Source organism: Pipistrellus kuhlii, unplaced genomic scaffold (assembly GCF_014108245.1).
Source record: "Pipistrellus kuhlii isolate mPipKuh1 unplaced genomic scaffold, mPipKuh1.p scaffold_m20_p_3, whole genome shotgun sequence".
NCBI classification, from domain to species: domain Eukaryota; kingdom Metazoa; phylum Chordata; class Mammalia; order Chiroptera; family Vespertilionidae; genus Pipistrellus; species Pipistrellus kuhlii.
In genome coordinates, this window is record NW_023425529.1 from 91534492 (window position 1) to 91560092 (window position 25601).

The 25601-nt window shown below is 41.5% G+C and overlaps 1 protein-coding gene across 1 annotated transcript in view; it reads left to right on the forward strand.

The window, feature by feature from the left end:
* Window positions 1-22252, forward strand: part of CENPJ (centromere protein J) — an 80529-nt gene extending 58277 nt beyond the window's left edge. The window contains 8 exon segments of the mRNA XM_045588510.1: window positions 7-249; window positions 5032-5116; window positions 16966-17030; window positions 17327-17443; window positions 19155-19295; window positions 19793-19877; window positions 19966-20086; window positions 21719-22252. Coding sequence (XP_045444466.1) covers window positions 7-249; window positions 5032-5116; window positions 16966-17030; window positions 17327-17443; window positions 19155-19295; window positions 19793-19877; window positions 19966-20086; window positions 21719-21911 — 1050 coding nt within the window. The 3' untranslated portion in view covers window positions 21912-22252.
* Window positions 22253-25601: the final 3349 nt, after the last annotated feature.

The window sequence follows — 25601 nt, forward strand, 5'->3', positions numbered from 1 at the left end:
TGGCAGGCTTTGAAACAGCAGGTAACAGATTTACAGGAAGATTTGAAAAGAAAAGAAGCAAAATGGTCAAGTACACATGGCCGTCTTAGAAGCCAGATAGAAATGTTGGTCAAAGAGAACACAGACCTCCGGGAAGAAATAAAAGTGATGGAGCGATTCCGACTCGATGCTTGGAAGAAAGTGGAAGCCGCTGAGGGCAGCATCAAGATGGGTCAGTGGAAGACTGCCATGAAGAAAGAGCGGTCCATGGTAAGTTTGGAGACCAGCCTGCCTTGACAAGTTAGGGGGAGATGTTAAATATTTGAGTAGTCAGATTCCTACAGACAGAAAGCACAAGGGTGGTTTCCAGGGCTACTGGGAGGAGAGAGTGAGGGGTTAGTGTTTAATAGGAACAGAGTTTCAGTTTTGCAAGTTAAAGAGTTCTGTGAATGAAAGGTGCATGACAGTGTGAATGTACTTAAACCACTGACCTGTGCACTTTAACATGTGGTTAAGATGGTATAACTATTGCCCTGTCTGGTGTGGCTCAGTGGCTGGAGCACTGGCCCGTGCATCAAAGGGTCACGGGTTCAATTCCCGGTCAAAGGTGCATACCTGGATTGCAGCAGTAGGGGCACATGTGGGAGGCAGCCAATTGTTGTGTCTCTCCCATACTGATGTTTCTGTCTCTCTCTCTCTCCCCCTTCTCCCTCCCTTCCACTCTCTCTAAAAATCAATGGAAAAATATCCTCCGATGCGGATTAACAACAAAAAGATGGTAAATATTATACCATGTATATATTTTACCATAATTAAAAAATAATATTGAGCATTGCTATAGAAATAATTTTCAAATTCATTTGTATAATTCTTTTTTTTAAACAACATATGATTAAGTTTAATACGCAAGTTTTATACAACCAAAAAGTAAAACATCAGAGTAAAATGGTAACAGAAAACATGGTATTTCATTTGCAATGCATTAGAAATGCTTAACATCCTTAGTCATAAACAAGCTCTTAAAAACCAGTGACACTAAAATAATACAAGGAAACTGGAAAAACAAAATGAAAAAGTACAGGTGATGATTAAGCAGTGAGCATATGTGATTTTGCTGAGTAGTGATGGAGAATAACTTCTCTGCAGTGTCAGTGAGCAGAATAAAGACACTGACACGTAACGATCTACAGCTTTGAACAGTGATGTGCCATTTGTATAATTTTGATAAGGGGATGATTATAAGCAGTAGGCAGACAGTGCCAGTTAAAACAGGCCAAGGGAAGCATTTGCAGAGAGTCACATGCGTGTGACCTACAACTCTGGTTTGCCAGGCACTGCTTTTAGGCAGTGCAGATAAAGCAATGAACAAAACAGGCAAATGTCCTTGCCTTCTTGAAACTTAATATTTTAGTGGCAGGAAAAAGACTATAAAATAAGATAGATAAATAAAATATATAGTATGTGAAATAGTAGTGGAAATGAAGGAGAAAAAGCAAGGAGAGGGAATAACTGTATGGGGTGTTGCAGTTACATGTAGGATGGCCATGAAAGGCTTTACAGAGGAAGCAACATTTGAATAATGGCTGAAGAGGGGCCTGGGTGAGAAGCAGAGCAGGCACAGGAACGCGGAGGGCGTGGGGTTCAGTAATGCCAAAGGCTGGAGCTGCAGTTCCTCGAATAGTGTCATTTCATTATAAGATTACTACATCAGTCAGCCTGATAAAATGGTTCTCATTATATGTCATTTCACTTAAAGTCATAGAACACATTAAAGGTGTTAAGTGAGCACTTACTGTGAAGCTGGAGCAGAGAAAGGGGAGAATAGCAGCAGATGAAACCAGAGATACGATGAAGGGTGGTGATAGTTTCTGTAAACACTGGGGCTTTTTCTCTGAATGCCATGCGAGCTCTTGCTGGGCTCTGACTGAAGGGGTGGCCTAACCCTTTATCTCAGTATTTGGGGAATGCGCCCAACTCCTAAATTCAGATTGATTTTGAAGAACTGACAGATAATCTTATTCAAAATCATAGCTTTAATGGGAGAAACTTACATACACGGATAGGCAGCTGCTCCCAGTGGTGGCCTGCCTGCCTGGAAGAATCCACTTTCTTCTAGGATAGGGTCTTACTTTTCTTAAAATTTTTATTTTTTTTATAGGGGATTAAAAGTAAAACCATATGGTGGGTAGTCACATAGACCTCCAGCAAGAACAATGCATTTTTAAGTTAGCATAATACATCAGGCAGTTATCACACTCTGTGCATTCATTAACCGCCTTCCTAGGGACATGACGTTTACCTTTGGATGGCATCTGGCTTTCTGGGTGGTCAGCCACGCCCGAGGCTGCTGAGGCTTAAACAGAGTCCCACATTTCCCAGAGGCTTTTGCTGCTGGAGCCATATTGCATCTCTGAGCCCCAACACCAGCTCACTCTATTACAGACTTAAGAATAGATTGGGGGGACCCTAGCCGATTTGGCTCAGTGAATAGAGTGTCAGCCTGCGGACTGAAGGGTCCCAGGTTCGATTCCGGCCAAGAGCATATGCCTAGTTTGTGGGCTCAATCCCCAGTGGGTGGCGAGCAGGAGGCAGCCAATCAATGATACTCTCTCATCATTGATGTTTTTATCTCTCCTCCCTTATTCTGTGAAATCATTAAGGAAATATATTTTAAAAGAAGGAATAGATTGAGGGGGTGGGAAACTATGGGCCCATTCAGGAACATCAAAGTGGACTACAGAGTAATTCAGACTAGAGATGAGATAATAGTGGCTTAGACTGGGGGAGTGGCAATGGAGGGGTTGAGGAGTGGACAGGATTTATTGATGAACTGGATATGGGGTGTGACAGCCAAAAAAGGAGTCAGGAATGGCTTCCCCGTTTAGTGTAGTTTTTTTGCTTGATATAAGAATTTCCCTTTGTTATTAAAGTCCATAAGAAGACAACACATATTGCTCAGGTGCAGACAAGGTGAGTTTGCCAATGAGCATCACGTAAAGATGTTTACTAGATAGTTATACATGTATTAGGAGAAGTCAGGCTGCAGGTAGAAGTTTGGGGTCATCAGAATGGATGGTAAATTAGCCTTGGGCTGAGATGACTGAAACTGAAAGTGAAGAGGTCCAAATACTGAGCAGAATGTAAGAAGCTGGGACCAAGGAGGACAAATAACCATGGAGTAAGACGGAAAGGAGGGCCATGTGGTGTTCTGAGAGCCAAGCTGGGAAAGGCCCTCAAGGGGGGGAGTGTGGCACACAGGCATCAAAGGCTGCTGCTCAGTAAGTTGAGGACTGAAGGTTGGTCCTTGGGTTTACCAAGTAGAAATGTGTCAAAGACAAAAGCCTGACTGGATAAGAGAGAATGGAGAGAAGTTTCAGACAGAATATGAGATTTGTATGGAAAAGTTTTGCAGTAAATATAAAGAAAAGGGGGTAGTGGCTGTAGGGGAAATTGTTTTTGTTTTTAAGATGGGAAATTAACAGGTGTTCATATATTTGTAGAGTTGGTTTCAGTAGAGAGGGAAATGATGCAGTGATCATACGTAAGGGGAGATGGGACTTAGGGAATGAATAATTGAATTGGTGGAGGGGCTGGTTTTGGCCAGGAGCACAGGCAGTTCGACTTCAATAAGGTCTAAGGTCTGGACCTAGGGCTAGGTGTCTGGTGCTACCTGATAGGAAGTTCCCTCTGATCCTATAACTTTCTCAGTAAAGTGGGAAGCATGATACTCTGCTGATTGTGAGGGCAGAGAACATGGAGGAAAGTGTGAAATAGTTGTGTAAGAGAGAGGAAAGCCAACGGACTGGGAAGTAAAGTCTGAGTCCTGGGCTGCGTGGCCCATGCAGGTTAGCGATTGTTACTTCCAGTGAGAACGGCTTGCATTATTTTTTCTTGTTTGTTTGTTTTTTGGGTGTCAGTTGGTGGAAAGTTATGTTTTAGGGGAGGTGTGGTCATTGGGGAATGCCACAAAGTAGAGAGAGGGGCTTAGAAGTTAATAGTGACCCATGAACTGCTTAAGAAGGGCATAGGCTACAAGTTTGTGAGGGACATAGAACACAGAGATCAGTGACTTGTAGGACTCTGTAGGCTGTAGGCAGAGAGTGGAATTCTCTCTTCTTCAAATATTTAATTATGGAAGTTTCCCAGATAGAGGCATTTGAAAAAACAATCCAATGAATACCTGACTACTTACCTAGATTGAACTACTGTTAAGGTTTTGCCACATTGTATTTTTTGCTGGACCACATGAAGGTAGTTGTAGAAATCATGGCATATCACCCATATATACATACTTGAACACTAAATGGCATTGGCTTTTTTAATAGACCAGGCTAGTTATTTTGTAGAACACCTCACATTCTGGATTCAAATGCTTTGAAATTGAACAGTTATTGATCATTGCAAATAGTGATAATGACTAGTTCTAGAGTTTGCCTGTGGAAGTGCAGGGCTGAGATTGGAGGGAGAATAGGTCGGAAAGGCACGGAGGGGTGTGTGGTGGGGGGGAGGACATGGCCATGAACTCGGAGCTTGGTGGGGGTGGGCAGGGAGGAGAGAAAGAAATTTGTTTGGAAGCCGTGATGGAGAGCAAGGACACCCAGTATCTCTAAGTCTTGGGTTGTGAGCTCTGAGAGTGAGAAACCTCCCATCTCTTCAAGGGACAATGGTGAGCATTCATCTCAGTGGCACTTAGGGCTCAGTTAGAGCAAGGCAGTGAGGGGAACGTTATCCGGAGAAGCTGAGATGAGAGGGTTTTGCTAATGGGTAACCATGAGTCCCTCCTCTCTCCTCGGGCTAGCCTGGTAACAGTCAGAGAAGACTGTTTTGCTTTACATTGTCTGTTATGCCCTTAACTTGAGGAATGAATATATTTACAGAGGTTGTGTGTATGTATGTGTGTATTCACTCTGGTCTTTAGTGATAAATGAAAACAATGTAAATGAACAAACTTAAAACATTCTCATTGCAAGCTGAGTTCTGTTTAATTCATTGTACTAATATGTAGACAGACACTAATTTTATATTCAATTACATAATTATCTCTTACTGTAGAATTCATCAGTTCAAATTCAAAAGAGTCAAAATTCTTCAGAAACCCAGCTAGAGACTTACAAGAAAAATAATTTGCCCATACAAGGTAAGAAGCTGCATGATCTTTTTAGAAGACATTTCAGGAATTTAAAGAATAGAAAATTAATCTACCTAAGAAATAAAATACCATGCTTTTAATTAAAGCCTTCTATGTATCCTAATTCCCCACTTAATTTTTACCTTGACAGCATTCCATGCTGGTTTCTCATTCTTTCATTATATTGTGTCCATAAATTAATATAGTATTGTTTTAATACTTTATGTATTCCTTTGCAATTTGTTTCAAAATTTAAAACTTACCACATTAATATATATAAACTGTAGTTTATTGATTATAATGGCTTTACAGAATCCACATGTATTTGCCAGTCAAGTTTTCCTATTGATCGGCATTCATGTTTCATCCAGTGTCAATGACATGAATAGGGCTGCAAAAAGACCTTTTTTTTCTTTCATTTTTTTATTAAGGTATTATATGTGTACATATCTTACCATTTCCTCCCCCCCCCACACCCCTCTCCAATACATGCCCTCCCTCCCCAGAGTTTTGCGTCCATTGGTTATGCTTATATGCATACATACAAGTCCTTCGGTTGATCTCTTATCTCCCCCAGATCTCCCTATCCTCCCACTGTAATTTGACAGTTTGCTTGTTGCTTTACTATCTCTCTATCTATCTTTTTGTTCATCAGTTTATAATGTTCCTTATTATCCATAAATGAGTGAGGTCATGTGGTGTTTCTCTTTCATTGATTGGCTTATTTTCACTCAGCATGATGTTCTCCAATTCCATCCAGGTTGCTGCAAATGATGATAATTCCTTTTTTTATGGCAGCATAATATTCCATTGTGTAGATGTACCATAGTTTTTGGATCCAACCATCTGCTGACGGGCACCTAGGCTGTTTCCAAATCCTAGCTATTATAAATTGTGCTGCTATGAACATAGGAGTGCATATATCCTTTTTGATTGGTGTTTCTAGTTTCTTAGGATATATTCCTAAGAGTGGGATTACTGGGTTAAATGGGAGTTCCATTTTTAGTTTTTTTGTTTTTTTAAATCAATCTTTATTGTTCATATTATTACAAAGGTTCCTCATTTCTTCCCCCTTCCACCAGGTTCCCATCCCATCCTCTGCCCCCTGCCCACCCCCCATTGTCCTCATCCATAAGTGCACATTTTATGTTCAATCTCTTCCTCCCTCCCTTTCCCCGAAAACAGTCAGTCCACTCCCCTCCCATATCGCCAACTCTACTATTATACAATGAACAGCTATTATTGTTCATCAGGTTTTTCAATCTCCTTTTTTTTTGTTGTTGTTGTTGTTTTTTTTAATTAATAAACTTTTACACTTCTAAGAATAAATTTTAAAATCTAATAATTTTAAACCTTGTTTTTTTTTCTGCCCTGGGAATTGAGAGCAAACTTGTTTACATGTAAACTTGCCCTTAGGCTATCAAAAGGTATAGCCCTTTAAGTGTAAATGGACACGTTGTTTAAAGATAGCTGCTGGTTGGAGTTGGATTACCTGTTCTGGGTGGGAAGGGCTTGTCATTTCCTTTCTCCATTAAAATTAAGGTGTTAGCTTTAAAACCTCTTTTTGGCAAGAGACCTTAAACTTTCAGAACTTTAAATTTTTCAGATAGTAAATCAGTTACTTAACATTTTCTCAAATCAATAATACCTCCACATGCCCAGGGATACACTTCACACAAAAGACATTTCCAAATAGATCAACCAACCTCATCCAGGCCCCACACAAGGCACTCACAGATCGACACCCCAGCGCTATACTAACTCAACACATCCAGATCTAAGCCTTCCTCATTTGATTCAGCAGACCCTCCAGTTCCCCCCAAAGTTTTCAGTCATGTCTGAGAGGCAGCCTTGGGGCGGAGGCAGGTGAGGAGCGAGCTGTTCCGAGCCTGGCTGCTCCAGGCCTGGCCTGTGTTGCTCTGGTCCGTTCCACAACCAGCTGCTCCGGGTCTGGCCACTGCCGCTCCCGACGTGGCTGCTCCGGGCCTGGTTGCTTCAGGCCTGGGCGCTCCAGGCCTGGCCGCTCCCAGCCTGGCTGCTGCTGCTCCGGGCCTGGCCGCACCCGACCTGGCTGCTCTGAGCCCGGCTGCTCCGGGCCCGCATTTTTAGTTTTTGAGGAAACTCCATACTGTTCTCCACAGTAGTTACACCAGTCTGCATTCCCACCAGCACTGCATGAGAGTTGCTTTTTCTCTGCATCCTCTCCAGCACTTGTCGTTTGTTGATTTGTTGATGATAGCCATTCTGACAGGTGTGAGATGGTACCGCATTGCCGTTTTAATTTGCATCTCTCAGATAATTAGTGACTTTGGGCATCAGATAATTAGTGTCTCTTGGCCTTTCTTTTGTTTTCTTTCAAAAAGATTCTATTTAGGTCCGTTGCCCATTTTTTAATTGGATCTTAATTTTAATTTATCTTCCTTTTATTGAGTTGTATTAGTTGCCTATAGATGTGGGAGATTAAACCTTTATATCAGTGATAACATTTGCTGCCTGTGGATGCCTCTAGTATTTTTATGGTTTTCTGTCTTATGTTTAAGTCCTGTATCTATTTTGAGTTTATTTTTGTGTATGGTGTAAGTTGGTGGTCTAGTTTCATTTTTTTTTTTTTTTGCATGTATCTTTCTAATTTTACCAACACCATTTATTGAAGAGATTGTCTTGACTCCATTGTATTTTTATGCCTCCTTTGTCAAATATTAATTGAGCATAGTTTGGGTCAATATCTGGGTTCTCTATTCTATTCCATTGGTCTATATGTCTGTTTGTGTGCCAGTACCAGGCTGTTTTGAGAACAGTAGCTTTGTAATACAGCTTGAAATCTGGTATTGAGATCCCTCCTACTTTATTCTTTTTTCTTGGGATTGCTGTGGCTATTCAGGGTCTTTTTTTATTCCAGGTGAATTTTTGGAGTTTGTTCTATGTCTGCGAAACCTGCCATTGGTATTTTAATGGGGAGTGCATTGAATCTATAGATTGCTTTGGGTAGTATGGACATTTTAATGATGTTGATTCTGCCCATCCATAAACAGTATGTTCTTCCAGCATTGTGAAGTGCTTGACTTGTGTGTGTGTGTAAGAACACAACATGTTCGTGGATTTTTAGTATCTCTTTTTTCAGTGTCCTGTAGTTTCTCTTGTATAGGTCTTTTACTTCCTTAGTAAAGTTTATTCCTAGGTATTTTAATTTTTTTTTGGTGCCATGGTAAATGGGATTGTTTTTTTAGTCTCTCTTTCTGTAAGTTCACTATTGGTGTATAGAAATGCCATAGATTGCTTGGCATTAATCCTGATACATTTCCAAATCTGATTATTAAGTCTACTAGCTTTTGATGGAGTCTTTTATGTACAATATCATGTCATCTGCAAATAAGGACTTTTTTTTCCCCAATTTGGATTCCTTTTATTTCTTCTTCTTTTTTAATTGCAATGGCTAACACTTCCAGTACTGTGTCTAACAGGAGTGGTGAGAGTGGACATCCCTGTCTTGTTCTTGTTCTTAGGGGAAATGGTTTTAGTTTTTGCCCACTGAGTATGATGTTTGCTGTGGGTTTGTCATATACCGTATTTTCCGGCGTATAAGACGACTTTTGAAACGAAAAAAAGTCAACCGGGCTTTTTCAGTGGTCTGAATTCAGGTCTCAGCAGAGGGAACAGAGTAAAGGGGGACGGATAGAAAGCACCTCACTTGGAAATCCAGGATGGCACTATATCACCGCCCTAGCAGGCTTTTTACTAGAACACAGTGTAGCTTTGGGTACAGAACATGTATAATTTTTTTTTTTTAAATATATTTTATTGATTTTGTACAGAGAGGAAGGGAGAGAGATAGAGAGTCAGAAACATCGATGAGAGAGAGTCATCGATCAGCTGCCTCTTGCACACCCCCTACTGGGGATATGCCCTCAGCCAAGGTACATGCCCTTGACCGGAATCGAACCTGGGACCTTTCAGTCCCCAAGCCGACGCTCTATCCATTGAGCCAAACCGGTCCTGGCCAGAACATGTATAATTTGCATGCATAAAAAGCCTGCTTGGATTGGCAGAGTCAGAGAGGTGGTCTATTAATAAAAGAACTGGTGTTGCCTCGGAAGTGGAGGGTAGTCTTATACAGTGAATATAGGCCTAAACCTATGTTTTAACTGTAAAATTAGGGGGTCGTCTTATACGCCAGAAAATACGGTATAGCTTTTATTATGTTGATGTATGATCCTTCTATTCCCACCTTGTTGAGAGTTTTTATCAAGAAAGGGTGTTGGATCAATTTCTGCATCAATTGATTTGACCGTGTGATTTTTATCTCATTTTATGTGATGTATCACGTTTATTGATTTTCGGATATTGTACCATCCTTGCATTGCTGTGATAAATCCTACTTGGTCATGGTGCATGATCTTTTTGATGTACTGTTGGATCAGATTTGTTAGAATTTTGTTGAGGATTTTGGCGTCTATGTTCATGAGAGATACTGGCTTGTAATTCTCTTTCTGACTGTGTTGAGTTGTCTTTATCTGGTTTTGGGATTAGGGTGATGCTGGCTTCATAGAAGGAGTTTGGAAGTGTTCCTTCCTCTTGAATTTTTTTGGAATAGTCTGAGGAGGATAGGCTTAGTTCTTCCTTGAATGTTTGGTAAAACTCTCCTGTGAAGCCATCTGGCCCTGGGCTTTTGTTTGCCAGAAGCTTTTTGATGACTGCTTAAATTTCTTCCATAGCTATTGGCCTATTGAGCTGTTTAGGTTCTTCCTGATTGAGTTTTGGAAGGTTATATTTTTCTAGGAATCTGTCCATTTCCTCCAGGTTGTCCAGTATGTTGGAATAGAGTTGTTTGTAGTATTTTTTAACAATCCTTTGTTTTTCGGTGGGGTCTGTTGTCATTTCACCTCTTTCATTTCTTTTCTTTTCTTTTCTTTTTTAAATATATTTTATTGATTTTTCACAGAGTGGAAGAGAGAGGGATAGAGAGTTAGAAACATCGATGAGAGAGAATCATCGGTCAGCTGCCTCTTGCACACTCCCTACTGGAGATGTGCCCGCAACCAAGGTACATGCCCTTGCCCGGAATCGAACCCGGGACCTTTCAGTCCGCAGGCCATTGCTCTATCCACTGAGCCAAACCGGTCCCGGCATCACCTCTTTCACTTCTGATTTTGTCTATTTGAGTCCTCTCTGCTTCTTGGTGAGCCTGGCTAGAGGTTCATCAATATTGTTTATCCTTTCAACAAACTACCTCTTGGCTTTGTTGATCTCTTGTATTTTATTTATTTATTTTTTTGGTCTCTATGTCGTTTATCTCCACTCTCATCTTTATTCTTTCCTTCTGCTTACAATGGGCTTTTCTTGTTGCTCTCTTTCTAACTCTTTGAGTAGTAGAGATAGGTAATTTATTACCATTTTTTCTTTTTTTTGCAGTAGGCTTGTAGAGCTATGTACTTCCCTCTCAAGAATACTTTCTCTGTGTCCCATAGATTTTGGATTGTTCTGTTTTCATTGTCATTTGTTGCCATGATGTTTTTTTATTTCTTCCTTGATCTCTCTGGTAATCCAGTCATTGTTTAATATAATGCTGTTTAGTCTCTATGTGTTTGATTTCTTTGGGTTATTTTTTTTATTTTTTAAAATATATTTTATTGATTTTTCACAGAGAAGAGAGAGGGATAGAGAGTTAGAAACATCGATGAGAGAGAATCATCGATCAACTGCCTCTTGCACACCCCCTACTGAGGATGCGTCCGCAACCAAGGTACATGCCCTTGACTGGAATCGAACCCGGGACCTTTCAGTCCGCAGGCCGACGCTCTATCCACTGAGCCAAACCGGTGCCGGCTCTTTGGGTTATTTTTATTGTAGTTGATTTCCAGTTTTATGCCACTGTGATCAGAGAAGATGCTTGATATGATTTCTATCTTCCTGAATTTGAAGAGACTTTGTCTGTGTCCCAGCATATGGTCTATCTTTGAAAATGATCCATGTGCACTTGAGAAGAATGTATATTCTGTGGCTTTCCGGTGAAATGTTCTAAACATGTCAATTAATTCCATCTGGTCTAGTGAGTCATTTAGGATTGATGTTTCTTTGCTGATTTTTTGTTTAGAGGATTTGTCCAATGGTGATAGTGGGGTATTAAGGTTTCCTCCTATGATTGTTGCTGTTAATCTCTCCCTTGATTAACTCTAGGAGTATGTGGGTTGTTTTTTTTAATGTATTTGGGTGCTTCTGTATTGGTTGTATATATGTTTACCAGAGTTATTTCTTCTTGTTGGGTTGCTCCCTTTTGTATTATGAAGTGGCCTTCCTTATCTCTTTTTATGCCCTTCACTTTGAGGTCTAATTTGTCAGATATAAGTATTGCTACCCCAGCTTTTTTTTCATTTCCATTTGCCTGGAAAACCTTTTTCTATCCCTTCATCCTCAGTCTGTGTGCGTCTTTTTTTCTGAAATGGGTTTCTTGTAGACAGCAGATATATGGGTCTTGTTTTCTTATCCAATCCGTTACCCTGTGTCTTTTGATTGGGGCATTTAATCCATTTACATTTAAAGTTATCATTGATAGGTACTTGTTTGTTGCCATTTTTATTCTTTTTCCCTGTGTTCCTTCTTCGCTTCCTATTTCTATTTTATTTTTTTTTCAGCAGACCCTTTAGCATTTCTTACATTGCTGGTTTGGTGGTAATAAATTCCCTTAGTCCTTTTTTGTGTGTGAAGCTCCTGATTTCACCTTGACTTTTGATTGATAGGCTTGCTGGTTATATAATAGTATTCTTGGATTCAGACCCTTCCTTTGCATGATTTTATATTTTTCGTTCCATTCCTTTCTGTCCTGATGAGTTTCTGTTGAGAAATCAGTCACTAGTCGATGGGGGTTCCTTTGTAGGTAAATTTCTGTCTCTTTCTGGCCGCTTTTAAGATTCTTACTTAGTCATTGCTGTTTGTCAATTTAATTATAATGTGCCTTGGTGTCAGTTTTTTGGGGTTCATTTTGCTTGGGACTTTGTGAGCTTCTTGGATTTGTTTTTTTTCTTCCCTTTATCAGGGAATTTTCTGTCATTATTTCTTCAAACAGGGTTTCTATTCCTTGCTCAGTTTCCTCTCCTTTTGGTACCATTATGAGGATGTTGTTTTGTTTCGTGTTGTCCCAAAGTTCCCTTAGGCTCTTCTCCTGCTTTTTAATTTTTTTTTTCTAGAAGCTGCTCTACTTGGGTATTTTTTCCTACCTTGTTTTCTAGCTTACTGATGTGGTCCTCTGCTTCTTCTAGTCTACTGTTGGTGCTTTCTATTGAGTACTTTACAGTAGCGATGTCATTTTTCATTTCTTCTTGGTTCTTCATTTCCTCTTGGTTCTTACTCATATTGTCAAATTTGTCTTTAATTCTTTTCATCCATCTTATGACCATTTCTCTGAATTCTTTCTCTGACAGATTCCTTGCCTCTATTTCATTTACTTCCTTTTCTGTTGATGCCTGCTTTTTTTTCATATGTGGGTTGTTTCTTTGTCTCTCCATGGTCTCTCTTCTCTGGATATCTGATTTGTAGTTCTCTCCTTATCCCAGGCGAAATATGACCCTTCTGAGGTGGAGTGTAGAGCTCCTCTGAATCCACGTTTGCACCAATTGGGGACCGGTGTTTTGGGCTTGCAGCTGCCCGGTGGTTGCCACAGTTGTAGACCCTCAGGCTCCCTATAACGTCCACTTTCCTCTTCAAGATGGTGCTGGTCTCCCCATCCAAGCCCATAGCTCTGGGAAGGGACCCAGTAGTAGTGGGAGCTGCCTGGTCAGGGGAACTCTGTCCAGCATTTCCCTCCCCCTGGCCTGCCAATTTCCCAGGGCCCTGATTAGCCCTGATCACTGGCCAGGCCAAGGAACCCCACCCATGCACCAATTCATGCATCAGACTTTTAGTTAATATGTAAGAACTTACTGCCATCTTATTACTTTCTAGTTGTTTTGTATTTACATTGTTTCTGCTTATGTTTGAAATCAGTGATTTTCCATCCTTTTTCTTTGTTGTTTCATGGATGCACTCTAGATTTTTGCTTGTAGTTACCATGAAGCTGACATAAGACAGAGATAACGTCTGTTTTGTGCTGACAGCAACTGCGCTTCCTTCTCCTTTAAAAGGCTTCAATAAAGGGTCCACCCTTTTACTCCTCCCTTTGTGTTTTGGTATTACAGTTTACAATTTTATATTGTGTACCTATTAATAACTGTAGTTATTTTTAATACGTTTCCTTTAACCTTTATACAATAAGTGGTTAATACACTGGCCTGTTATAGAGTTTCTGTATCTGACTATAAAATTTCACCTTTACTAGTGTGTCTTGTACTTTTGTAAGTTTTTATGTTGCTCATTATTTTTTTTGTTTTGTTTCAGCTTAAAGGAACTGCTTTTGCATTTCTTGTAAGGCAGGTGTAGTAGTAATGAACTTGCTTAGCTTTGTTTATCTCGGAAATCCTTCATTTCTCCTTCATATCTGAAGAATAACTTTGCCAGATAAAGTATTATTGGCTGGCAGTTTTTATTTTTTAGCACTTGGGTTACATCATTTTGTTTTCTTTTGGCCTTTAGAGTTTAATTTTTTATTACTATTTTAAATTTTTATTTATTAGAGGCCTGGTGCACAAAATATGCGCACAGGTGTGGACCCTAGGCCTGGCTGGAGATCGAAGCACAAGCATCTGGGTCGGAAGGGCAGGTCCCAGCTGACCTCTGGGCCCCCATGTCCCTCCTCCCTGAGTCACAGCTCCCGGGCCCCCACGTGGAGATGCAGCGAGCACGGCTGGATGCCACACTCTGGGGCTCAGCATGGACCTCTGGGGTGCCCAGCAGCTCCACATGGAAGCGGGTGGGCAGCATGCTGTCTCCCAGCTGGCCTCGCAGACTGGCTCCTGTGCCAACCCACGGGCAGCCTGACTGGCCCCTGCGGTCCCAGGGGTTGCAGCCTGGCTCAGCCGGAAGAGGCCATCCGGGTGCGGGTGGGCTCCTCGCAGGTGCCTGGCACCTGAACACAGGGTCTTCCCCAGCCAGCTTCCTGGCATCTAGGGGGAGGGAGGAGGGCAACAGGGGGAGCGAGAGGGAGCTCAGTGGACACCCTGCATTCTTACCTCAACTCTGTCCCTGTTACCCCCACCCTGGCTCCGAAGGAGTTAGTCGCTTTCACCCACACCCATTTCCCTGTCCCAGCCCCGGGCCCACCCCCAATTGGGCTATCAGGGCCTGCTGACAAGCAGGGCCCCCACCCGGCTCTCTCAAGGCCCAGGAGTCAGGCAGTGCCCCTCCTCCCCCACCCCCCTCCCGCCACTGCTGGTTGCCGCCAGGGTGATCGACAGGATAGGCCTCCACTTGCACCTGCCTTGGCCTGGTGCCCACTGCTCACCTGCTCCACCATCCCGTTGGTCCTGTGCTTGTTGGGGCCCAGTGGGGCCAGTAGTGCCTCCACTGGTGCCCGCTGCCAGCTTGGCATAGCTGACACCCGCCATGTTCTGTGCCGCCCCTGGTGGTCAGCGCATATCATAACGAGTAGTTGAATTCCCGGTTCAGGGGACAATTTGTATATTAGGTTTTATTATATAGGATTTTAGCCGGGGGTGGGGGGTGGGGGGGGTGTGATGGGGGGGGGTGGCAGAAAGAGAGAGAGAGAGATATCAGTTGGTTGCCTCGTGTGCATACCCTAACCAGTGATTGCATCTGCCACCTGGATATATGCCCTGACTGGAAATTGAACCTGCCACTTTTTGGTGTGTGGGATGGCACTCCAACTAACTAAGCTACACCAGCCAGGACTGCCTTTAGAATTTCTACTGAGAAATCTGCTGCTGGCCTCAGGGGTTCCCACTAGCTGCTTTTAGGGTGCTCGAGGGAAGCCAGTGCCAGTTTCACCGCTGGCTGCTTTTAGGAGTTTTTCATTATCATTGATTTTTGAGTTTCATTATGTGTCTTGGAGAAGGTTTTTTGCTTGAGATTGTATGGTGGTAGCTTTGTGAACTTGTTGCTCCAAGTCTTTCCCTAGGTTTGAGAAATTCTCAGCTATTATTTAAAAAAATTAAATATTAACTAATTTCTTTAAATAAGCAGTCTGCCCTTTCATCTTTGGAAATACCAGTTATTCTAATATTAGCCTAATGCAGTGTTTCCCAAAGTGTGGTACGCATACCCTCAGGGGTACGGGAAGAGTTTGGTGTGGGTACGCGTTGCACCGGAGTTTGGTGGGGATATGCACTGCACCGTGCTTAGCTGTGCCTAATTCTACGTTCTCATGAGTACGAGGGGTACTCAGCGTTAAGAAAATTATAGAAGGGGTACACATATGTCAAAAGTTTGGGAAACACTGGCCTAATGGAACCTGACAGCTCTCATTGGCTTTCTTTATACTCTTAAATCTTAATCTCTTCTAACTGTATTATTTCTGTTCAGTTGACAGTTACAGGCCAACCACGTGTGGAGTAAAAAATCCATGTACAGCTTAATTCTGCTGTCCATTTAAGTGGATTTTCAAGTGTGAATTGAAAATAATGTCCCTTAAACAACTTGGGTTTGAACTGTGCAGGCTGGTGTAGCTTGGTTAGTTGGAATGTTTTATTAGTTGACAGCCTAGTTCTTTAATCTCTCTCTCAACTTTGATTTCCTCTCCTATAAAATGGGGATAATAGTCTTTTGTATGGAAAGTGGGTGTAAAGTTTAGAAATATGTAGCATAGAGCTCACATTGTATAGCTTATTTTGCACCTGTCAGGTGGAGGAATTCGTTCTGTACCCGGTCTGAAGAGCACTTCTCCTCTCCCCAGCCTGTCTGCCTGCTAAAGCTAAAAACATATGCACTTCTTGATTCCTTTTTTTCTTTTATCCTTACCTCCCACTTCCATCAATCCCTAAAGTAATCCTTCTGATGTTGATATTATCTGAGTTAAGTAGGTTGAACCATATTGAATTGCTAACATTTGGCAAGTAGACACCACACAAACATTCTCAAATTCTTACCAGCCTCTGGATTCTACCTCTAGTCTTACCTAGTCTGTTCTCCCCAGAGCTTTCAGCATACATTCTAGTTTTTAACATGTAAATCAGAATCTGGCACTTGCTCAAAACTCTTCAAATTTATGAATATTTATCATGGCCTGTTGGCATATAGGAAGAACATATTAGAACTTTAATATATTTTAAAAAGTTAACCTCAGTTTGTGGTAGGATGGCAGTAGTGTGTGTGTATGCTTATTTTATAACATATTGCAAATCTGTAATATTAAAAGGGTAATATGCTAATTAGACCAGACATCCTTTCAGACGAAGCCGGGGCCGTAGGGAAGCAGTCCGGGTCTTGGATGCTGGAGGGAAGCCAGTGCCGGCAGCCTGGGGAAGGAAGGCCTGCTCCTGCACAAATTTTTGTTCATCAGGCCTATAGTATAGTATATGATTGGTTTGTTGATCATGATTTAAAAAATGTATACACTACAGCTGTTTGGTCTAGATTTTATTTAAATAATACTTTTTCAAGTCAAATTCTATTGTGTCTTATTGGATGTCTCTATTACCTATTCCTCAGACCTAGTCTCTACCTGAAGTCTTCATCGTTGTCTCCACAATACCTGTGGTCGGTGGGGCTAGTTGAGTACATGTGACTTCCTCTGATTATAAACTCTCAGGGAAGAGATACTGTCTTTGTCTTTCTTGGTCACTCAGGACTTCAGTACCTGAATACACATCTCAACTTATGTAATGAACTCCTGTGAATTAGTCAAGAAAAATATTCAGACTTCCTTAATTAATGACTAACAGCACTTCACAAAAGAAGGATATGAACTAAATGTTTATAATGTTAATTTAAAACTTTCAATTAAATATTAAAACTCTGACAATTATATTCTACAGGCAATCCATCTCGGAGATCCAAGTCTGTGTCTTCTCGTGACTTATGCAGTTTGGATAAGGGACAAGTAAATCTCTTTATATTTTTATATATTCAAAAATGACTCAGTCAATTAGTTAACTGACATAAGTTTTTAAATGACTTATAAAGGAGTCTTTTTACTTAACATTGCACATGTTTTCTATATAACACCAAACATCAGTCACAGATCCTGTAATAGCAGGATCTAGCTTTTTGAAGAAAGTTTAAATTTTAGCTGCTTGAAATGTTACTGGATGGCCTGCAGCAGCAGTCACCAACTGGTGGTCTGTGAGGTTGGCGACCGGCAGCCTATAGGACGCTGAGAGCCTCTTGTCCCTACAGACTGCCACACCCAGGGAGCCTCTTGACTCGGTGGACTTCCCAGATCCTGAATGTAAAGAGGATGAAAAAGAGGAAAAAGAAGAAATTCAGGGAGAAATCAGTCATCCTGATGGAAAGGTTAGAACTTTAAAAATATGTATTATAAAAAATAAACATGGGTTAAAATAAAGTTGAAACACTTGATTATAAAATAATAGATCTTTATAACTGTTTATAGGGTTTAAAAATGTTAATACCTTGGGGCATGACCTCGGGTTGAATCTTTGGACTTTACTAAAAATGCTCAATATAGGCTGGCAGGTGTGGCTCAGTGGTTGAGTCTTGACCTGTGAACCAGGAGAATTCTCAATTAGGGTACATGCCCAGGGTTGCAGCTTGATCCCAATAGGGGCATGCAGGTGGCAGCTGATCGATGATTCTCATCATTGATGTTTCTCTCTCCCTCTCAGAAATCAGTTAAAAAAAAAAATATATATATATATATATATATATATATATATATATATATATATATATATTTTAAAAATGCTGAATATACAATGTGCATTAGTTGCCATTTTTAGTTTAGAAATGTAGCAAAACGAAGAATAGAGCTCCTTTGTCCAAACCCTTTCTTCTTCCTCAGCACACAGCTAAAGCCTCCGCCTTCCTGCAGCCTTTCCGGAACGTGCTCTGAACCGGGCACCTCTTTCCACTGCCTGCTGCAGTGTGCTCCCGGGCCTGGGAAAGGCTGTGGGCGTGAAAGCTGTTGCCTGGCTGGGTGAGCCAACTTGAAGAGGGAATGAGAAGGGAAGGGATCAAACAGTGTTACTGGGGAGGTGAGAAGGGAATTTTTCTTCAGCTTTATAGAAAACTTACTTTTCCAAATACTCTAATCTGATTCGTTTTAATTGAAGTTAATCATGAGGCAGGAGTTCATTGCTTATCTTTTGGAATGAGAGGACAAAGAACAATTCAAAAGGAATAGGTAGACTTTTCCTATACAAACTCTGCTTTAGAGAAACAAACTGTTGATGAGGAAAGCTTTTATGTTGTAGAAGAATTCCAGCTAATAAATGGAAAAGGAGAAAATTAAGGAATCATCAGATTTCCACACCCAATGAAAGAAAGAATCTAGGCAGCAGTTGTCGGTGACTTCTGAAACCCTAGGTGAAAGGATGACAGGCTTCACGGCAGACCTGACTGTGAGACCCAGTTCGTGCTGTGGCCATAGAAAGCTCACAGCAGCACCTACAAAACGTTCCTGTCAGAGGAATTCAACTGGAAGTTAATCATGCCTCTAGATCTAGCTACTAGTCTTCTTAACATGTTAGATATACCATCTTGGGAAAGCAATCGACCAAATCTGGAATGTGGGAAGTTTTACTGGTTCAGTGATGCAGTTCCTTCAACAACTGGCATAAGGGTGACTGTTGAGATTTAAGACAGATCAGCTGTGTGCGTGTGGACTGGGTTTTCATTCTGATTCACATGAACTGTAAAAAGCCTTTTTTAATTTAGGGAAAACCATGTAAATGGTTATATGAAAGAGTGACCTATTGTTAGGGGTGATACTGGTGTAGTTATGTTAATAAAGTGATTATAGGTGGTATCTGCAGTTTACTTTAAAAAGCTCCACCAAGAAGTTTGTTTGAGGGAATAAGGGAAATAAAGATGTAACGTGTTGATAAGTGAAGTTGATTGCGATGAGTTTATTAACTTTTTTCTCCTTTTGAGAGAATGCCTACTTTGAAATTTTTTTCATAGAAAAACAATTAGGAAGAGAATGAGAGCTATTTTTGTCACATTGTCTCAGGAGGAAATCTATTGATGTTTTCCTGTTTTGTAGATAGAGAAGGTTTATAAAGATGGGTGCCGTGCTATATTGTTTCCAAATGGAACTCGAAAAGAAGTGAGTCCAGATGGGAAGACGGTCACTGTCACTTTCTTCAATGGTGATGTAAAGCAGGTCATGCCAGATGAGAGAGTGGTAGGTTTCTTTGGGGCTTGTTTTATCTGTAGTGTATATAACCCTATAAACAGTTATATATGGCTAAGCGACCATTGCATCCAAAACAACCAAATGGACAACTGAACAGGCTGCGTGGGGCCACCAGCCCTGCAGGGGGGGCAGTTGAGGTTGACCAGACCAGCGGGAGGATCAATGAGGGGCAACCAGGGTGGCGGGGGGCTGAGGGTAGTTGGGGGCGACCAGGCCAGCAGGGGAGTGACCAGGCCAGCAGGGGGGCAGTTGGGAGTGACCAGGCCAGCAGGGGGGAGGGGGGCAGTTAGGTGCGATCAGGCAGGTAGGCATGTGAGCAGTTAGGAATCAATGTTCCCGAATTGTGAGAGGGACATTCCCGAGGGGTCCCAGCTTGGAGAGGGTGCAGGCTGGGCTAAGGGGACTCCCCCACCCCTGTGCATGAATTCCGTGCACTGGGCCTCCAGTCTCTGAAGAGAAGGCATAGTGACTCTGTGTCTTTACAGATCTACTACTATGCAGCCGCCCAGACCACCCACACCACTTACCCTGAAGGACTAGAAGTCCTACATTTCTCAAGTGGACAGATAGGTAAAAACTTGCCCTGCCCTCTCCTTAATTAAATTCTGCCCTTCTTAAAAAAAAAACCAAAACATTTATAGTAATCTTTTTGAAACAGAAAAACACTTCCCAGATGGAAGAAAAGAAATCACATTTCCTGACCAGACCATCAAAAATTTATTTGCTGATGGACAAGAAGAAAGCATTTTCCCAGATGGCACAATTGTCAGAGTACAACGGTATGATACCTGTTAAATTTGTTTATAGATTTTCTAGTTTTCATGATTCAACTTTTATTATCAGTTGAATTTTTAAATTTTTAAAGTGTTTGGTCATGGCAAATGTTTCCCAGTGTTTAGAGTAGGGGTGTCGAACTCAATCAGAGAAGGGGCCAAAATCTAAAATCCAGCCTAAATCGCGGGCCGAATGGTTTACTGAACAGTCATAAACTGTCATTGTGATGGAAACGCAGCGGAGTGCAGTGATGACAGCGCAGTGCGGGCCACATTGCAAGGCCTGGCGGGACGGATTTGGCCTTGTGTTTGACACATGTGGTTTAGAGTGTCGGCCTACACACAGAAGGGTCTGGGATTCTCCCTTTACCCCCACCCCCCCCCCAAGTGCACGAATGGCATGTACCAGGCCTCTAGTAAATAAAATCTTTAAACATTTGTGTAAATCACTTAAAATTTCAGTGAGTTTAGAAGTGAGCAAAGATACAGAGAGCAGATGAGAAGTATTCTCAGCCTTTTGGAGTTAGAACTAGTTTGAGAGAAACATCCTAATATATAAACAAATCCTGGAGATCTAAAAAGAATCTATCTAGCACTTTAGGAAAGAAGAATGGCAATTAGTTGTTTATAAACAAATTTGGTGAAATTTGAAAACAGTGAATGAGACCCAGAAGGAAAAGCTGCCCTGGTAGTTTTAAGAATAATCCAACAATGGCCACCGTGTTTAAGCCAGACTTTCTCTTCTCACGTTTTCATTTTCTTGACCTTCCTGTCACCTTGTAAGCACTTTTCTCCTCTGGTCACCTGACCCCATTCTTTAAAGTCAACACCCTTGAATGTCCTGTTTCTAGAAGTGAGAAACTTTAACTGACTTCTCAGCCCACAGTAACGAGTAGCATACATCACCATTTTAATTCAAACCATGGTGAAGGTCTGTCAGCCTTCTTCTCGTAGAGTGATAGTTAAGCACCCATTAACATGAACACAGCTAACACATAGATGCATTGAATTAAATTGAATTCTATGATATAAACTTGCTCCCCTCCTAAAAAAATTTAAAACATGAATTCTTTATCTGGTGTTAGTAAATAGCAGTTTGTTCTTAAGTTGGAGCAAAATCTTACATGTAAATTACACTTTGAAAACTCCTTGGACTCATCTCTCTGTCTTGAGGCATTAACTCCTGGCCAGCTTTTTTTCATCTGAACTCTATATCCCTATGTGAATGTCCCAGACACACAGTCAACTTGGTATTAACTATTTTCCTTATTCTGCCTCATCACTGGCTTCAGGGCTGATCGTGCCCCTTTCCGTCTCCAGTCTGATGCAAACACAGACTCAGGTGGCTTTTAACTTTGTGTAAAGAATAATGTCAAAACTGAAAGCCATTATTTTAAAACTGCCTAGTTTTCTTAGAGGCAGAATACATGTTAGTTAAAAAACAAAAAAACACAAAACACCAAACCTAGGCATTGTGGTGAATACAGCAATTTATTTAAAAAAAGCTGTTTTTTGGATACATTTAAGTGCTAATTTGATAACTGGAATTATCCCCTTATGGCAGGGATACTGGAAGAATTTGAAAAGGTTTTGTGCAGAGAAAAGGATACAAAATTAAATTCTATTTTAAATTTACAGAGATGGCAGAAAAATCATAGAGTTTAATAATGGCCAGAGAGAACTACACACTGCCCAATTCAAGAGACGGGAGTATCCAGATGGCACTGTTAAAACTGTCTATGCAAATGGACATCAAGAAACAAAATACCCTCATGGTCGAGTAAGAGTTAAAGACAAGGATGGTAATGTTCTCATGGATACAAAATTGTAATACTCCGGGGATGTAATCATGAAATAACACTAACTTGATTTCTTGGTAAAAATGTACATTTCTTGTCAATTTTGTGGTTTAATTTATATGTGTGTGTGTGTGTGTGTGTGTGTGTGTGTGTGTGTGTGTATAAATGGAAAAGATTGTTGGAATATAAAATTTATACCTTTTTATAATTTTGAAATGCACAAGGACAGCTTTCATTTTTAATTCACTTACTCTGTTAACACCTAAGGAAAGACTATTGTTAAAAACTGTATAAACTTTAGCTGAGACCGGTTTGGCTCAATGGATAGAGCGTCGGCTTGGGGACTGAAGGGTCCCGGGTTCGATTCCGTCAAGGGCATGTACCTTGGTTGCGGGCATATCCCCAGTAGGGTGTGCAAGAGGCAGCTGATCGATGACTCTCTCTCATCGTTGTTTCTAACTATCTCTCTCCCTTCCTCTCTGTACAAAATCAATAAAATATATTTTAAAAAAAACCAACTGTATAAACTTTATAAGTAAGTAGGTGCTTTTATTGGTTGGAAATCTTTATAAAAAAACAAATACGCCCAGCTGGATGGCGCAGTTGATTGGAGCATCGTTCCGTATACCAAAAGGTAGTGGATTTGATTCCCGGTCAGGGCACATACCTAGATTATGGGTTTGATCCCTGGTTGGGGTGTATATGGGAAGCAACCTATCAATGTTTCTCACATCAAAGTTTCTCTCTCTCCCTTCTTCGCTAAAAAATTCAATAAACATATCCTCAGGTGAGGTTTTTTTTTAAAGGTACACAATTTTGCATAGCATTTCCACTGGACATTAGCTATAGAACAAGGACTTTACAGAAAATTTACTTAAGAATTTTATTAGTCAAAATATTACTAGGTATAATTAATACAATAAAGCATTTAACTGTTACAGAGGTCCTTTAATTGTAATGAAATGAGAAAGTAAAACAGGTAAAAGTTCATTCTTTGGGTACAGATGAACTGAGTGAAGAGAAAGCAGTTAATAATGAGGGTGACATTGTGATTGGTTAAAATGTAACACTTGAGACTGGAGGGGGCATAAGTGATTGGCTACAGGTATGTTATGACTTCCTAGAGGCCTGGTGCACAAATTTGTGCATGGGTGGGAGGGAGTCTGGGGGTGAGACAGGCTGGGAGGAGGAGCCTCGAGTGGTTGGCAGCTGGCCCTGCCCAGTTGGGGTATTGGGGGCTGATGGGAGTCCAGATCAGGCTGGTTGGCTGCCACAGTGCCACTGGTCGTTCTGCCATTCCAGTCGCTGGACTTTCATACACACACACACACACACCTGGAGCTCTCTGCACGAATTTGTGCAACTTGAAAGGAACTGGACCAAGAGGCTGCTGTGGGTATAGGGGTGGGTCTTGGCCCATCCTCCATGGCCCCTCTTGCCACGTCATCCAGTCCCCTGGTCTGCCGGCAGGCAGCCCTGCTCCAGCCCCCGCTGCTCACACCCACTGACGGTGCGGAGCAGTTGGGGCTGGTGCCAGTAGTGGGTGTGAGCGGCGGTGGCTGCTGCCACAGTCGCCCCTCAGGAGGCAGGGGGAGGTGGATAAGCCCTCAGGGTTGATTGGGACCAGCACTGGGTGCCAGAAACAGGTGTGAGGGGTGGCTCTGGCGCCAGCATTGGGTGTAAGTGGCAGCTCTGATGCTGGCAGCAGTTGAGAGTGCCAGGCAGGACCGCAGCATGTGGGAGCAAATAATTTTCAGTAACCACCAGAGGCTCGCCCCAATGACAGCTATTGGCGCCCTGCCTTGGTTTGGCACCCCTGCTCACGTGCACCACTATCCTGCCATTTTCCATGCTCTGCCACCTGCTGCTGATGCCCACCATGTTCCACATGTGCTCCCTGGTGGTCAGCGCACATCATAATGACCTGTTGTTCAGTTGTTCTGCCATTCGGTCTATTTGCATATTAGCCTTTTATTTACAGGATATAGATAAGACAGTTGGCTGACAGAAGCTAGATCTCCTTGAAGGAAGGGCAAGTCATTTATCAATACATGTAAATTTATGTAATAAAAAATGGGTCTAGTCAGTGTAATATGACAATAGTGATGGCAATGACTCAGTAAAAAAATCTTAAAAACTTTTTTTTTCTCATGCAGGGATATGTTTTTTGATGTTTAGAGAGAAAGAGAGAAACACTGATGGGTTGCTCCCAAATACATCTGACCAACCTACAACCTAGGTATGTGCCCTGACTAGGTATCGAGCCGCAGCCTTTGGTGTATGGGATGACATTCCAAACAACTGAACAACCCAGCGAGTGCTGCAATGACTTTCTTTTTCAAAGCTTAATGTATTTCAGGTGATTTAAGAAATTAATATGAAGGTGAAAACTTTTCAGAGAAAATAAAAGATTACCTCAAAATAGAGAAGAACCTTTTTGTTTTTGTTTGTTAATCTTTCACCTGAGGTGCCTGAAGCCAATTCCATCATGTCAGCAAGGGCTGAATCATCTGAGCTGGCTGGAAGACATTTCCCCAAACCTGAAAGGGATACATAAATTGATTGCTTGCTGCCAGACAGCTCAGGGCATCTTAATCTACGTGCTATTGCCTCCAGTTGGCCAGACACCTGAACAGCCAAAGGCAATTCCCCATTCGACAATGGATTCTGTACCTAACTCTATCTTCTTATGTGTATATCTTGCCTTAGGACAAATTGTGTTAATAAAAAGCAAGGGGTCCAGACAAAGAGAACTTGGTTTCTTTAGCCAAGCTCCTTTGCCTTTCAAAATTATGTTTTGTCTTGGGACTCTAATTTACGCACTACCCCTTCTCCAGATTTCCTGAACCCTTCTAGATGCCGGATCAAGACCCCCTGGTGATACTGAGGATATTTTTCCCATTGATTTTTAGAGAGAGTGGAAGGGGGAGAAAGAAAGAAACATGAATGTGTGAGAGACATCCATTGGTTGGTTCTCACATGCACCCTGGCTGGGGATCAAACCTGTAACCCAGGTATGTGGCTCTTGACCAGGAACCCGTGATCCTTTGGTGTGCTGGCCAGTGCTCTAACCACTGAGCACATGGGCTAGAGGGAGAAGGTTTAACTAAAACCTAGAAAGCCACATAAAAATGACATAAAGATGCCATAGCCTGGCCAGTGTGGCTCAGTGGTTGATCGTTGACCTATGAACCAGGAGGTCACCATTTGATTTCCCGTAAGAGCATGTGCTTCTCGTAGCAGGAGGCAGCCAATCAATGTTTCTCTCTCATCATTGATGTTTTTCTTGCTTGCTCTCTTCTTCTCAAATCAATAAAAATATTTTTTTAAATGCCACAAAAAACAGTATTAAGCCATAAACTCATTAAAGATACATATACTTGACAAAGGATTCAATATCCAGAATGTATAAAGAATCCTACAAAACACTAAGACAATTACCAACAATTCAATAGAAAAATGGACAAAGGATATGTTAACAAATAATAAACAAGTGACTATAATGGGCTACCTTTTTATACTTGTACCATACACTTTAAATAGTTGTCTGGCCACAGCATGTGTTGGCAAGGAACTAATGAGGGAGTAAACTGGTAAACCCCCTTTTGGAAAGCAATTATCTATGACTCCGTACTACTAATACACTAGAAAACTACTCACATGTACACAAGGGCTCCTACAGAAGAATACTTGTAACTGAGAAAAAACTGGGAACAATTTAA